Source organism: Papio anubis, chromosome 17 (assembly GCF_008728515.1).
Source record: "Papio anubis isolate 15944 chromosome 17, Panubis1.0, whole genome shotgun sequence".
Taxonomy (NCBI): Eukaryota; Metazoa; Chordata; class Mammalia; order Primates; family Cercopithecidae; genus Papio; species Papio anubis.
This window is the reverse complement of record NC_044992.1, coordinates 50,944,811-50,959,790: the sequence shown is the minus strand read 5'-3', so window position 1 is coordinate 50,959,790 and position 14,980 is coordinate 50,944,811. Positions and strand designations below refer to the sequence as shown.

The 14,980-nt window shown below is 57.0% G+C and overlaps 1 protein-coding gene across 17 annotated transcripts in view; it reads left to right on the top strand.

Annotated features, from left to right (window-relative positions):
• Window positions 1-596: 596 nt before the first annotated feature.
• HDAC5 (histone deacetylase 5) overlaps window positions 597-14,980 on the top strand; it is a 47,608-nt gene continuing 33,224 nt past the window's right edge. For 5 of the 17 annotated variants that reach the window (XM_031657134.1, XM_031657121.1, XM_031657120.1 and 2 more), the window contains exons 1-2: window positions 659-795; window positions 13,742-13,816. In XM_031657134.1, the coding sequence (XP_031512994.1) occupies window positions 707-795; window positions 13,742-13,816 (164 nt within the window). In that variant the 5' untranslated portion in view covers window positions 659-706. Of the gene's footprint in view, window positions 796-6,874; window positions 7,086-13,741; window positions 13,817-14,980 lie in introns of those variants that run through there. The other 12 variants (XM_031657126.1, XM_031657124.1, XM_031657125.1 and 9 more) reach the window with 9 other exon arrangements.

Genomic DNA, 14,980 nt, shown 5'->3' with positions numbered 1-14,980 from the left:
CAAGGGGAGATGTGACGTGGATAGCACCAAAGTCAGGGAAGTCTTTCCGGCTCCTGGTCTGCTGGTCTGCCTTTTTGAAGGCCTTGGACTGTTACAGCCATACCCTGGCCTCTCCCAGGCTTTTCTTTCCCTGGCACGGATGCAGTGTGTGCGGTCAGAGATGGCGAGTTCGAGACCTGTCCGAACCATCAACCCCCAGCCAGGCCCGGCTGCAGCCGCTGCGGTGGCACTCCCAGCCCCTGGGAATTCATCCCCAGGTCCCCTCCCCGACCGCGGGAGGGCGTGTTAGGGGAGCAGCTTAGGCAGGCAACGATTGCACCATCCACGGTTTGAAAAGGAAGTCCGGGAAGAGCAAGGAGGAAACTTGTACAACCCAAAGGTTGAGTCCCAGCATCCACACTCGGCCCCTGCAACGACCCTTCCACTCCTACTCGCAGCGTTCCTATCCCTTCCCTTCCATCCCGTCTCAGCCCAACTCTATGCTGGGCACTGGCCCTTTAAGGAGCTGTCACGATGGCGTCGCTGGCCCCGCCCGGCGGGGAGGGCCGAGAGGCAGGGGAGGGGTTGGTGGTGGCTGCGGGGATGGGGCGGGAGGGGGGGTCTGGGTCTATTTTTAGCTTCGGGTCGGGTCACGTGACGGGAGTGACGTCTCCGAATGTTGTTGTTGGTGGCGGCGGCGAGCGGAGCCGGAGGAGCCGCCGCAAAGATGGAGGAGCCGTCGAGGAGGCGCTGCCGTCGCTGCCGCCGCCGCTGCTGCCGCCGCCGCCCGCGAAGCCGGAGCTCGAGCCGCAGCGGGTGAGCGCGCCGCCCCGGCCCAGACCCCGTCTTCCCGGCCCCCGGGACGCGAGGCGGCGCTCCCTCCGCCTTCCGTCTCTGTCCGTAGGCTCCCAGCGCGCGCGCCGAGCTCCGCGCCCCCCTTCCTTCCTCCTGGGCCCGGGTGCCAGCCGGCGCTCCCCGGGAGCGTCGCCAGCCCGGGAGCTGGGCATCGGGGTTGCTGCGCGCGCCCCTCCCTGCCCCTCCCAGACAGGGGCGCCTTCCCTGCAGGTAAGGGAGGGGCCCGCCTTCCCGCGCCCGCAGATGGCTCGGAGACCGGCCGGGGTTGTCAGATTTGCCCCTTCCCTGGCGGCGCATGTTGCGTTGCAGAGCCATTTGAGCCCTGCACCCGGATTCTGTGCAGATCCCTCTTCGCTGGACACCCCTTTCTTGGTACTCTGAGGTGAGGTGTGCTGCCCACCCACAGCGCTTCTCTCCATAGCTACGAACGCATCCTTGATTTTATGTCCTTGACTTGTGTGCATGAGGAGGGGGACTGCTGAGTCCACCTTACTTCTCTCTCCATTATTCTCACCCCGTCTCCTCTGAGGCGCTACTGCGTTTGTTTCCACCCTCTTCTCCTGTCTGACACCCTGGAGCCAGGATACGAGAGCGAGGAGATGAAATGGAGCTCTCCCCCAACCCCTTCTTGTCTGGGGTGGATGCCCCCCATTTTTCATCCCGGGTCTGTATCTCAAGGAAGCGGGAGCACTACCAGTGTCTTGTTAACTTGGGGGAGTCACCTTCTCCACCCCACCCTTCCCTGGGGCCCTGGGGAAGATGAGAAGTAGCTGGGTGTAATTAATTAATCTGGGAGCCTGGTGGGGGCTGTTGGAGTGGAGAGGTTGGGTGCTTCCTTTGGGAGAGGAGATAACCACCTGATATCCCTGACTGATACCCCTTCTGAGATGAGGTGTGTCCCTAAAGAGGAAAGGTAACAGCTGCATTGCTTTTAGGAGGGTGCAAAAGGGACCCATCACTCTTGTCAGTGACTACCATGCTTCTGGGACCTGGAATTAGATTTGGAGGTTGGGTAGGTGGTGATGATTTGGTTCAGTGTCCAACTGGGAGGGGAGGATGGAGCCAGATTATGGGAACAAAAGGAGGTTGGGGGGAGGGTGAGATCCAGGAGTCTTGGTCAGAGGGACCCCTGGCCAGATTGCCTTGCAGGATTGCAGTCTGGGTCTGGGTCCTGCCTTCGGCCTCCTCTTAGGTTCAGAGGATGTAGGCAGGCAGGGATGGTCTTCAGTCTCCCAAGTCCTAGGCACCCTGAGCCGATGCTGGCTGTTGAGATGCTGGGCTAGGCTGGGCTGGCTGGGCTGGATGGTGGATGAGCCATGTTGGGGACTGCCTGCTTCTTCATTCCAGTCTTCCCTCCTTCCTCTCCCTTCCTAAACACAAAGCTTGGGGAGATCTTGGTTTGTGTCCTTCCTCTTTTCTTGACTCCTCTCTTTGCCTTCTCTTCACTTGAACTTGGATCTGGGCTTTCTTGACAAGGCAGTAGGGGTCTCTCTGAGTTAGAGAAATGGGCTCCCAGCATCTCCACTCTGTCCTGGGAATGTGGGCATGCCGGAGACCAGAGAGACAGATCTCAGGTGCGGGTTACTTGGGGGCAAGGATGGAGGAAATGTTAGTTCTGTGCCAGCCTCCCCTTCTCCAGTATATCCTCCTACTTTGGCTGGATCGTGTAATTTGGAGGGGGGCAGCAGTTTCACATGCCCCACCCACCCCAAGTAGCTGCAGAGACAAAGGTTTGCTTTCCCCTCTCTAGGGGTGGCATCTTAACTGTGTGTTTAGAAATGGGGCCTGGGAATGTTGGGGGGTGTCATTTGTGTTCCCGCATAGTGGGGGAGGGGAATCAGCTATAGGAGCTGGGGGTAGCGCGGTCGGTGCTGAAGTACCAGCTGCTCTTTAATAATTAATTCTTCCTACTCACATCCCTTTGAGGAGGGATGTCTGGAACACAGCATCAGGCTCAGCCAGCCTGCTAGAGGACGCACTCCTGTTGGTGGCGGTGGTGGGGGGAGGGGGAGACAGCAAGGGGGGGGTGGTTCTTGGCATTTTTGGAGCACTGTAGCTTGCTCATGAATGAAAACCTGATGCAGCCGGTGAGGGGGCCTATTGTAGCCGACTTTAGCTAATTAAACTTTCTCTGCCTTTCTTCTTCCCCATCCTACCTCACCCCAGGCCCAGCCCCAGCCCTTTCTTGAATGGGGACCCTGTCTGGTAGTGCTGGGAAGAGGGTATCATTCTGCCTGAGGTTTTAGGGCAAACAGACCCTGTCTTCTGCCCTCTGCCTCCGCCTCCTCCCTTCCTCCCCTCTCACCACCCCCCCTCTTTTTTTTTTTTTTTTTTTTTTCTAGAAATAGCAGCCTCCTCCATCTGGCTTGTGCAGATGCCTGGAGCTGCGTCTGAGCAGACAAACAGAAATGGGCCGATTGCAAAAATGAATTTGTCAGCCTGGTGCCTTTTTTCCTTCCCTGTCACCCTCCCCCTTTCCCTGGTTTGGGGCCTGGACATCCGACTCTGCCACCCTTCATGGCTCTGATCCTTCTGGGTTTCTGTTGGCATAGCTTGAGGGAGGCACTAGGCAACAGAAGCTCTCGGAGGCTGAGGAAAGTGGTAGGCTGTGGCCATGGTCAGGAAGGGTCAAGATAAGTCCCTAGTACCTTTGACCTTTGGGTGGGATGTCTTGGCTTGTAACTTTTTTTTTTTTTTTGAGACGCAATTTCACTCTTATTGCCTAGGCTGGAGTGCAGTGGCGCAATCTTGGCTCACCACAACCTCTGCCTCCGAGTTCAAGTAATTCTCCTGCCTCAGCCTCCTGAGTAGCTGGGATTACAGGCATGCACCACTATGCCTGGCCAATTTTGTATTTTTTTTAGTAGAGACAGGGTTTCTCCATTTTGATCAGGCTGGTCTGGAACTCCTGACCTCAGGTGATCTGCTCGCCTTGGCCTCCCAAAGTGCTGGGATTACAGGCGTGAGCCACCGTGCCTGGCCGGTTTGTAACTTTTTGATGAGGTTGTTGAGGTAGAGTGAAACAATCTCAGACTCCCAAGACTTGGTTCACACTGCTTGACCCTGTCACCTATGACCTAGGGGGTGCCCTGGCCTGGGGCCAGAGCAGGTGTGTTGGGAGGGGGTTGCATGGTGGTACTGGAGTCCAGGTTCCAGAGAGGGTCTCCAAGGGACACCTGACTCCCCAGTAATTTTGAGGGAGTTGTTCGAGTGACAAGATCGCTACAGGGTAACATTGTGAACCTATGGCCTTTGGAGCATTGCATTGTACCATGTGCCCCTCACTTGTCTGTCCTCCTCCTCCCACCCTTTGCCAGAGTTTGGGGTTTCCGCCCTACTTCCCCAGGCTCAGCCCTGAGCTTGTAGGGTGAGATGCAGCCCGTTTCCTTCATTCATCCTAGCCCAGCTGTCTTGGCTGGATGTGGGAGGTGGTTTTGGATCCTGGAGTAGGGTAGGGGTCTGTCTGGAAGAAAGAGTTGGTGTGAGGTAGTGGGGCAGGACGCTTGGGGTGGGCAAGGGGTCTGTCTACTTATGATGTCCTGGAAGTTGGGCCGCTCCCTGGTTTGGCATCCAAGTGTTAGGTCATCTGGGACACAGCTCCTGGTCCCTGACTGCCCACTGAGACCCAACGGATTTCTCTGGCAGATGTGGGAACAAACAGCTCAGGTTTTAAACATCAGACTCCCCTTCTCCCCTTCATGCCCCACCCCAGACAAGAATCTGTGCTTGTCCCAATCAGACCGTGAACACTGCTTTGTTTCTCAGGGAGGCCCAGCCTGTGGCTCTGGTTCACTTGGAAGACTTGATGGGGGTGTTGGCAGACACTCTTTACAGGTGGACAGGGGCCCAGGGATCTTGCTGAATTTTATAGGATAGGGAGGAGTAGATGTACCTGAGTCCTGAGCCCACCATGAATTCAAAGAGCTACTCCCTTCCTCTTCTGCCTCAGGGGTGAGGATCAGCGCCTTTAAGACCCAGAGAGACAGTGAGTGGCTTAGGATGATGGGGGCTGGGGGCTAAGCTTAATCTGGTTTCTGTGCCGCTTGGGGCTGTGCCCCTTCTGAGCACCTTGTTGTGGAGGTGCCTCTCAATGTGGAGATGGGCTGGGCTACTCAGGCTTCTGGGAATCGTGGGAATTTCTGAACCTGTGTTCCCCAGCCCACGGGAAAGGGTGTGAGCGGGACTGGGCGCCAGCCCTGGTGTGGGCGCAGGCCGAACTGCCTGCCCCCATGGGCCCTGCCAGAGGACCAGCAGCCCTACCTGCCACATTCCTGAGCTTGGCCTCAGCCCTGCCTGTGTAGCCTTTTTTGTCCTAATCCCATACCTGTGCCTGTCAGGAGCAATTTAGCCCCTTCAACTCTGCCCCCCAATCTGAGTGTACCTTTCTCCAGCCATAGAGTCCAAGCCCTATGGGCAAGAGCAGATAGCAGCAAGCCTGGGACCTCAAGGTCTCATGTGTGCATGCGCGCGCGCGCGCATGCGCATGTGTATTCACGTTCTTGTGTTTCTGCCTTACCTGGCTTCTGGACTCCAAATGGACCCCACCCTTGGGAATCTGATGAGAATGCAAGGCTTACTGAGAATTAATCCTGCCAGGAGGTGGGGCTGTCTAGGTTGGGCAGAGCTGATTGCTGGTTCGAGGCTTGGGGAGCAGAGTTAGGGCTTAAACTCGCAGCAGCTCACAGCCTCCTCTGATGGCTTCCTTCTACCTTGCTTTCATTGGGTATTGGAAGGCCTGCCTTCATTTGGAAGCAAATGAATGAGATCATGTCTGGGGTGGATCGTGGGCTGTTAAGGGATGGGCCAGGTGGCTGTGTGCATAGTGTCTGAGGCTTGAGGACTAACTGTGGGGGAGAGCTGGAGGAGTGGGCATGGGTTGGCAAAGCCATGGTCCTGTAATACCTCCTCCTTTACTATGCTGGCCTCAGCAGGGTTACCGCTGGGCCTTTTGTTGCTTTTGTACAAACTGGGAAAAAATTGTCCCTTGTTTTGGGTGGACTCAGCATGTCAGGCCATGGCTTGGCAGGCAGGGCACAGGCTGGATTTTATACCTCCCTGGGCCAGACCTCCTTACACAGAGCACAACCTGTACAATATACACAAAGCCTTGGGCTTGGGCCCTGCACCTGCCAGGCCAGGGGTACTAGATTTGGAATGGAGAGGTCTCTGATTTTCTCAGTTCCTGGAAAGAGAAGCTATTGTCCTGGTCTGTTGTCGAACTGGGCGAGACCAAAACGGAAATACATCCATATTTCCAGAGTTGGGTGGCACAAGGATCAGAAAGTCGGGAGAAGACCCCTAGAAGTCCCAGCTTAGGCTTTAGAGGCTGGGATACCAGTTTCTCCCTTAATTTCTGCCAGGGACTCTAGATCAGCCCTGCATCTCCCCACTGCTATGGATAGAGATCAGAAGCCCCCTGCACTTTCTCCTTTGGTGCATACCTAGTACCATGGCAGGCACTGTTGGGAGTCTATAGGGTCTCCCCACCTGGCAGTAGACACTCACCTGAAAACGGGTCTGTTGGGTTTGACCACCATAGCCATTTCCTATCCCTTGGGCTCTGGGAGCCTCATCAGTTAGTAAGATAAGAAACCAGGGTCTGGCCGGGCGCGGTGGCTCAAGCCTGTGATCCCAGCACTTTGGGAGGCCGAGACGGGCGGATCACGAGGTCAGGAGATTGAGACCATCCTGGCTAACCCGGTGAAACCCCATCTCTACTAAAAAATACAAAAAACTAGCCGGGCGAGGTGGTGGGCGCCTGTAGTCCCAGCTACTCGGGAGGCTGAGGCAGGAGAATGGCGTGAACCCGGGAGGCGGAGCTTGCAGTGAGCGGAGCTCCGTCTCAAAAAAAAGAAAAAAAAGAAAGAAACCAGGGTCTATCCAGTTCTGCTGATTTCCTCTGTGGCTGTGGGCAGGTATCCCTCCCTCTCATCCCTCTCATCCCTCTCATCCCCAGGTATAAACTGACAAGCTCCAAGGTCTCCTTCGACTCTCAGATTCCTGAGTTAGGGGCCTCTAACCCTGCTCCATCTCTCCCCAGGGATGCCGTTCTGAGTGCCTGACTGCCTCGCCCCGAAGGATGGCCTCGGATGGGCATTAGAGGCACGGCGGCCCCGGGCTCCCGTCCCGTCCGTCTGTCTGTTATCGTCTGTCTCTCTTGACATCACCGCAGCTCCACCCCCTCCCGTCCCAGCCCCCAACGCCAGCTTCCTGCAGGCCCAGAGCCGGCATGAACTCTCCCAACGAGTCGGGTAAGAGCTGGGAGGTTGGAGAAGAGCACCCTGGGGTAGCTTTGGATGCAATGGGCTGTGTGGGTTTCCCTTCCAGGCCAGCTGACCTTTACTGTCTGATCCATAAGGGAATGAGGGGGTCAGGAGTGGAGAGGTGTTGCAAGAAAAGGCCCATGAGGTGGACCTGGGAATTGATGGATTGATGGTCCGGCCTGGTCCTGGGAAGGCAATGGGTCCTACTCTGCCCCCCATGCTTGCCCTCTCAACTTAGGGGTATTCAGTTCCACCTCCGCCTTCCCCTGCTAGCCAAGACAGGCGGGCCTGAAGGGGCAGTGTGTATCCCTGAATCTCTCTCGCCAGTCTGAGATGAAGTTGGAGGAATTTCTTTACTATAGCAGAATGCCCAGCTTCCTTTTTGTGGTGGTGGCTTCTTTACTTGGTGGAATGTTTGTGTTCCACACTTTTTTCTTAGTGGAGGTTTACAAGGGCACTGGGCCTTAACCTCCGTGTATGGGTGCGTGGTGTTGGGTGGGAGTGGGGTGACGTGGGTAGAGGAGTCTTGGCTCTCCTCTGAGTTCAGGTAGACTGCCTCTCTTCCTCTTGGGCCGTTCATATGATAGATTGCTAATCTGGGGTCTTTTACTCTGAGATTTCCTGTTCCTCTCTGCTTCTAGGACCCTTTCCAGTGCTGCCAGAAATAGTCTATTGGGGGGACTCCAGGCAGCTTGATGTGCAGCTGCTTCTGGATGTGTGCCTGTGAGGCTGTGTTCTAGTGGCCTGAGCTGGACCCTCAGCAGTTTCCCAGGAGGGTCGTGGGCCAGTGTGGTCAGAGTCATGGCTGTTTCCTCCTCTTTGACTGTCTCCTTCTGCAAGGTGTTAAAGGTCCATCTTGCTCAACTTTAGCCGTCCATGGCCCATAATACGCTCCATCTTTTTATGTAGGGGTGAGTGGATATTTCTCCTTTTAGAGATAGGGCAATTAGGGCCTAGGATGAATACCCATTCGCAGGTTGTACGGAAGCAGCATGAGGGAGGAATCCAGACCACCCCACATTTTCTTCCCCGTCATCCTTCCTGCAGGGTTTGCGGTTCCCCCTCAGATATTCCTGCCTCTGCCCTTGCCCTCATTCAGCCCATAGGGGCTGGACTGGGTGGGCTGCCCGGCTCTGCCTTCTTGCTTCCCCCTCTGAGACTGGATGGCGAAGGGAAAGGAGAGGCCTGGGTCCTCATCTGTCCCTCGTGCATCTCGGTTGAACACTACCCCAGCAAGCTCAGCCATGTCGGGCAGTAGTGCCAGCTGCTTCTTTCCTCTGAGTTGTGACGCTGACCTGTCCAGGAGCCATCTCCAGTCCGTGCTTCCCGTGGGGCTGGGGTCTAACTCTTGGCCATGGGAATTGAAGCTGCCGAGAGGCATCTGTTGGTGGCTTGGAGAGGATTTTTCCCAGGTTTGGGGTTTCTTTCCCTCGCAGGGAAATGTGATAAGCAACCCAGGATAGATGAAGTTATTGGGTTACCTTTCCAGACGCTGGCGGGCTGAGTTTCCCTTGCAGCTACCTCTGCGGGAGCTGACAGGAGTGTTGGAGTTGCTGGACGTGTCCACCAGTGTAGGAGGCCAGTGGCTTAAGAGCCACTGTTGAGCCCTGGCCAGGAGGGCATCCTGAGTGGGCCTGTGGAGTGGGCCCCGCCTCCTGGCTGGCTTTCCAGCTCCCCCCAGCAGGGGGAGATGCTGTCTTCTCTGTGTTGGGGAAAGAGGGAGAAGAGGAGGGGGCCAGGGATTGGGAACCTCATTTTAGGATTGTTGAGAGGCTTTGGAGCTGGGGCAGCTGCTTAGGGATGTTTGCTTGAGGCCCTTCCTGCGGAGTGTTCCTGGGGTTCTGGGACTGGCTTTCCCAATTGTGGGGTTCCAGCTGCCCTGGGCCAGGGAGATAGCCAGCCTGCCCGCAGCTCTTTATTTCTGAGGGGCCTAGCGTCTGCCATTCCCAGAGCTTGGGCTGGCATCTGGGCTAGGGCTGGGTTGCCCAGCGCCTGGCAGAAGCCTGGAAACCACATGCCTTGGAACTCGGCGGAAGCAAAATGAAACCACCGATTGTAGCCAGAGCACGCGGGTGTCCACTCCCCGTAGACACCCTGCAGCGAGCCCCAAGAAGGAAAGGTATGGGCCACGGGGCAGGAGATAAGAGGTGGGAAGGATGGAAATGGTTAGTCCCCAGGGTCTGCTGCAGCCCCTGAGCACCTCCTACCTTCTCCTCACTTCCCTGAACACTTGCTCCTCTTTCCCTAGAGTACAGAACAGCAGGCTGGGTAAGGGGCAGAGCTTCTGGTTTCTCTCAAGTCCTCTCAGCGTAGGAGCTTTTCTGTTTGGCAAGTCTTCACTGAGTATCACCAACAGGCTCAGCCTGTGGAAGACAGAAGAAAACATGAGATGGGCCATCCCTGGCCCTCACAGTGAACACGTTAGCAAGAGAGACTGTTTCTGGTGAGGGGCAGCAGGTAGAGACTGTGAGTGATTTCCTTCTGGGGCCCACCAGGGAGGTGGGAGCTGATGACTTCCCTCTGGCTTGGGCTGCCTGCCAGCCTTTGACTTTATTTACCTCTTTTGCAGTCTTGGAATCACGGGTGGAGGCTATTGATGGGGTTACCTGCTTCCCTGAGACCATTCGCTGATCTCTGCTTTTTCTTCAGGCCAAAGGGGGCTTGAGGATTAAGGCTTTCTTTATTTTTCTGGAACTGATTGCTTCTGCATGTTCTCCTCAGTGGGGCTGAAAGGCTGACAGAAGTTTCGCTCAGCTCAGACTCGGCCCAGCCAGGTTGGAGGAGCCACCCAGGGGCCTGGGACCCAGGCCAGCTTTGGTTGAACCCTCTTCTCAGTGCCATTGCCCAGAAGAGCAGGCAAGAGTGAGGCCCACTGTGCAAGCCAGTCTGGGTGGCAGTGGGGCCATGGGGGAGGCGGCCAGGATCCTTCTCCCCAGTGTGAGAGGAAGACAAGCTTCAGGACAACACCTGCCTGCCTAGCACCTCCCAGAACCCTTACACTCTCTCTTTCCCTTTCCTAGGATGGAGGGCAGCAGCCCCCGCCAACCCCTGCTCTCTGGGTGACCAAAGAAACTGGGGCATGGGTGTAGGGTGGAGCCAGGAACCTCGGTGTCCTGCCTCGCAGCCTTGGGCTCTGCCTCTAAGCCCCCGGGGACGGCAGGCAGTGAGAAAGTGGGTCAGTCCTGGCATGGGGCTGGGGTCTAGGAAGTGGACTCCTGGCCTCCCTTCTCTACAGAGGTGTGTCCCCTGACACACCTCTGTGCTCACTGCAGAGTGGGACCTGCTTCTCCCCTCCTCTTCCCTGCTCTGTCATTCCAAAGGGATTGAAGGCTTAGAATGGAATGGCCAGAGAAGGCAGGGTCAACCCTGAGGGGAAGTAGAAGATGCCAAAGTAGGTGTTCACATTTTTTCTGAACTTGGCTTCAAATGAGAGCGTTCAGCCAATACTTAGCATGGGGCCTGGCACATGGCAGCTCCCAGGCCATGCTGATGGGCTCCAGCACGACTGGGCTCGAAGGGCAGGAAAGAACAGGAGGGCGGGCAGGCCTGATGTCTGGGGCTCGGGGAAGCTGGCATCTCACACTCCATCCAGGGTGCTCCTGGGCCAGCCCTTGGCTTTTTCACTGTGCACTAAGCAGACTTTGCTTTCTTTTGGTCAGGGTCCCCCATCCCCCACAGCCTTTGGGCTCAGGAAATGGAACCTGGAGCCAGGGTTAGGTGCTTTTCTCCTTCAGATTCAGAGGGCTAGGAGGTCAGAGTGCAGCCTTTGAGGGAGAGGCAGAGTGAGTCTGGGGAGGACAAGCCTGGCTCTGGGTGAAGCTCATGTACCCCATGCTTGGTGAGTGCTCCATAAGATTTGTGGGATGATACATGGGTGTGCTGGATGGGAGAGAATGGAAAAGAGAAGTGAACTGCAAGGAGGGGGGCTAAAGCATGAAGGATTGAAGTTAGACATTAGTAGGACCTTGTATCACCTGAATCTCAGAAGAAAAAAAGACATTTGTCCCCATCCCAAACCTCCTCTCTTATTCCCTTGGAGGGTTCTGGGAATTGCACTGAGGATTTTCTGGCTGTGTCTGACACTTTGCTTCCTGTTTCTTGGAGGCTGTAATGGTGCTGGGAGCTGGCTGCCCAGCTCCCGGCTCCAGCCACCTGTGGGTGTCCCTGTCCTGGGTGCTCCTATCTTTCCTAAGCAGGAAGGCCTCTTTCTTCGATGTCTGGGTGCTCCAGGTTCTGGGGGCCCTGCTTTTGAGTCCTGGTAACTGACGCCTTCCTCTTTAGAACAAGCCTCTCCTGCCACACTCCCCTATGCCTGGGGGAGGCAGAGAGAGCTGGGACAGGGCTAGCCAGCCCTTCTGGTTGCTCCTAGCGTGGGTGGGTGGAGTCCTGGGCTGGGAGGGGTTGCTGCTCCCGGCTTTCTGGGCTCCCTTTAATCTGCTGCCCATCACCCCACTGATGGAGACCTTCCCTTCCCTTCCTCTTGAGAGAGCCTGGTTGGCCAGGATGAGGTTGGGGCAAGAGGTGGTGAATGAGATCCCCAGCCATACCATAAGATGTCCACCAGCGCTAGGCCTCTGAGGGAGTACTGTTCCTTGCCCTTTTTCTAGAATCTGCCTGGCTTAGAAGCTGCAGCTCCAGTCCGCTGTTTCTTTCCTGGTCCACCACTGGGTACCCTCTAGCAACATATACATCTCGCTAGTCTAGGGCTTGGGAAAGCCTGCCTCTGTCTATAGGTGTGGTCCCCCTAATCCTCCCACTCCCAGCCTGAGGGCAGGAGACCCCTTTGCCATCCCTGACTGGCAGAAGCTGGCTGGGAAGTTGGCTCCAGGAGCCACAGCCACTGTGTCCTTGGTTGGCCAGCTCCTCCTGGGCTCCCAACAAGAGGGTGAGGTCATCCAGTGCAGAGGGAGGACAGGTGTCCCTGGCTGCATGCCTGGAGTGGGGGTCAAGGAGGGGGCTCCAAAATAGCAACTGTGACATCAGGAAGCAGGAGGGGGATGCAGACACAGGAATAACCAGGCTATTAAAAGGCTCTAGTGAGGTCAGGGGGCCAAGTGGCATCTTTGTACCAGTAGGAGGCACAACCTGAAGAGCAGGGGCAGGCCAGTGGTGGGGAGGGTGGGTGAGTGGCACTGGTCCTCATGGCGCATCAGCCCCAGGACCAAGAGAGCAGGGGCTGTGCTGCCAGGCCTGGGGCTGACTGATGGGGAATGGCTGGATGCTGAAAAACTCTTGACTCTCCTTAGCGAGGCTCCATCCTCAAGTCTCTTCCTACTTGAGCACAGGGGTCATTATACCTGTTAATAGAAACCCTGGGAAATGGGAGGCAGTGGAGTGTGGTGGTTAGAGCTCAGACTTGAGCCTCAGACATCCCAGCCCTGCCATGTAAGCAGCTGTATGACCTAGCATGAGTGACTTCATCTCCCTGTGTCTCAGTTTTCTCATCTGTACCTCTCTCCTAAGGTCACCACACAGAATAAATGAGATGATGTATATGATGTTCTTAGCACCGCACCTGGCACATTGCCAGGGAGGAGCTACCTGTGCTATGAGAATTGGCAGATGTTCCCTGGTCCCCTTTCCTGGACTGGGGTGAGGAAAGGGGACCAGGGGACACCTGTCTGCCCAGGAGGAGTATCCCTACAACCTAGAAAGAAGCTGAGGCTGAGCAGCCTCTGGAGGCGACACTCCAGAATGAGCGGGAGTGTTTAGGGGACTCTCTGCTGGTTGAAGGGGTGGGGAGGCACCTCTCAACACTGTGGGAGGGCAGAAGTTAAGCAAACCTCCATGGGGCTATTAGAAATCCAGGGAAAGTGCGTGTCTGCCAGCCTCTCCCAGGCCCTTCTGATTCCTTTACCTGCTTTGGAAGGCAAGAAGGAAGACGGAGGCTTGAGTCTGGCTTCTTGGTCTCTATCCCCTGGCTTGCTTGCCAAGAGTAGCAGCCAGAGCCGCTCCCAGATGCCTGGGTACCCCAGCCGGCGTCCTTCCCCAGCCCAGCCTCTGGCCACCCAGCGCTGTGGCCTTGGCCCTGAGTGCAGGCCCTCCCCTGTTCCCATCCCCCTCGCCTGGCGCTTCCTCCTGGGGTAGAACCGCCTCCCCCCCCATGGGGCCTCCTGGCAGCCGGCCCGCAGCTCCCTGAGCATGCTCCACCTATTTATAGACAGGGCCCTCCCCCAACTGCTATTTCAGTCTCCTGCCAGCTGCCGGCGGCGGCTCATTCGGGAAGGAGGAGCAGGGAGCCGGGCCCAGAGCTGTCACCCAGGGTTGGGAGGGAACACAGAGCCTGCCTGCCCGCTGAGCTCCCCTTCCTGTCCCAAGTGCTCAGCCATACCCCAGCTCCTAGGAATCAGGGAGAGGCTGGTGGTCAGATGCCTCTCTAGAGCAGAGCTGGGCCTGCACCTCTAGGGACTCCCTGCCCCTCCTGCCGCCAGGAGTGCCCAGGCCGGATGAGGCACTTCCCCACAGTGTGGGTCTCATCGGCAGTGGCCTGAGGGAACCTGCGCAGTGCGGGCTGCCGGACCACCTTCCCTTCAGCCTGCTCCCCGCCTCTGGCGGCCCCCTCCCTGGCATGCTGCTGGTGCCCAAGGCTCAGGGGCTCGTGGAGATGCTGCAGACCATCTATGAGACAGAATCCTGTTTCTCAGCAGATGGGATGTCAGGCCGGGAACCATCCTTGGAAATCCTGCCGCGGACTTCTCTGCACAGCATCCCTGTGACAGGTAAGTGCCTTGGTGTCCCTGCCTGCCCTCTGTCATCAGGCATCCTTGTCCCTGGGCTGAGCATCTGGCCCTGAGCCTTGCATAGATACGGTCCTGCATAGATCTGTCTTGAGAGTTTTGTTGAGAATACATGGAGCTGGGGGATCCCTGCTCAGAGAGGCCCCTGTCCTCCCTGCCCAGAGCCTGCTGCTCCCCTGTGCCCCGCAGCTGTACTCTGCTGCATCTCTTCCAGTCCCTTCGGTCTCTGGCAGGGTCAGCATCCGCTGCTGGGGGCTGGGGGTTACTGGAGGATCCTGGCCTAGTTGGCACTGTGGTCAGAGGGGAGGAAGTGGGTCAGTGACCCGCCTCCATGCTGCCCGCTCCCCAGGTTTGGACAAGGGAAGAAGGCGTAGCTGTGTGTCCACAAGAATAAAGGTTACCCCAGCTCCTCTGTCTTGGTTCTTGGGGCTAGAGGATCGAGTACAGTGACTTCCACAAGTCCCCAGCCAGGAGTCTCCTGAGAATCAGACACTTGGGGAGGCTTGGTGCAGTTGTAATGGAGTTAGGCAGAGGCTGCCAACTCGGAAACTGAGGGGCTTGGCTGCCTTAGCCCCTAGCTGGCTCCCGATAGCGCTTTTCTCCCCAGGTCTGGGTTGATTCCCATCTCATGAGGATGAAGAGGTGTTACTCTGGCTCAGATGGGCTTCAGGACCCCCTAATCCTGCCACCTTCTCAGCAGGAACTTTTTTGGCTCTTGGCTAGGGGTGGGGTCCCTCAGAGCTGGGCCACTCCTTCCCTCACTCTTGGGAACCTGTTGGCAGCATCAAGCCTTCCTGGCACAGCCTCCCCACCAGGCCGGCACCACAAGATGCTTCCTCCAGGGAGGGGCCTGCTGGACCTATGCCTGCTCAGCCCCTCCTGGCAGTGGCTTGGCACTCAAGTGTGGGTGTCTGTGTGTGTGCATGTGAATGGGGAGTCCTTGCTTCTGGATATGTGGGTGTGCATCCCAAGCTTCACATTGGAAGGTGGGAACTGTGTGCCTCTGCAGGTGCCTGTGATTTGGCTCTGAGCTACCCAGGGATAAGGTTGCAATGGGACTTGGATGTGTCAGAGCATGAATGTTTTGGGAAGATTCAAAAAATCTTTGGAACATGGACTGTCATCTGCCCAGGCAGGGATGCCCAT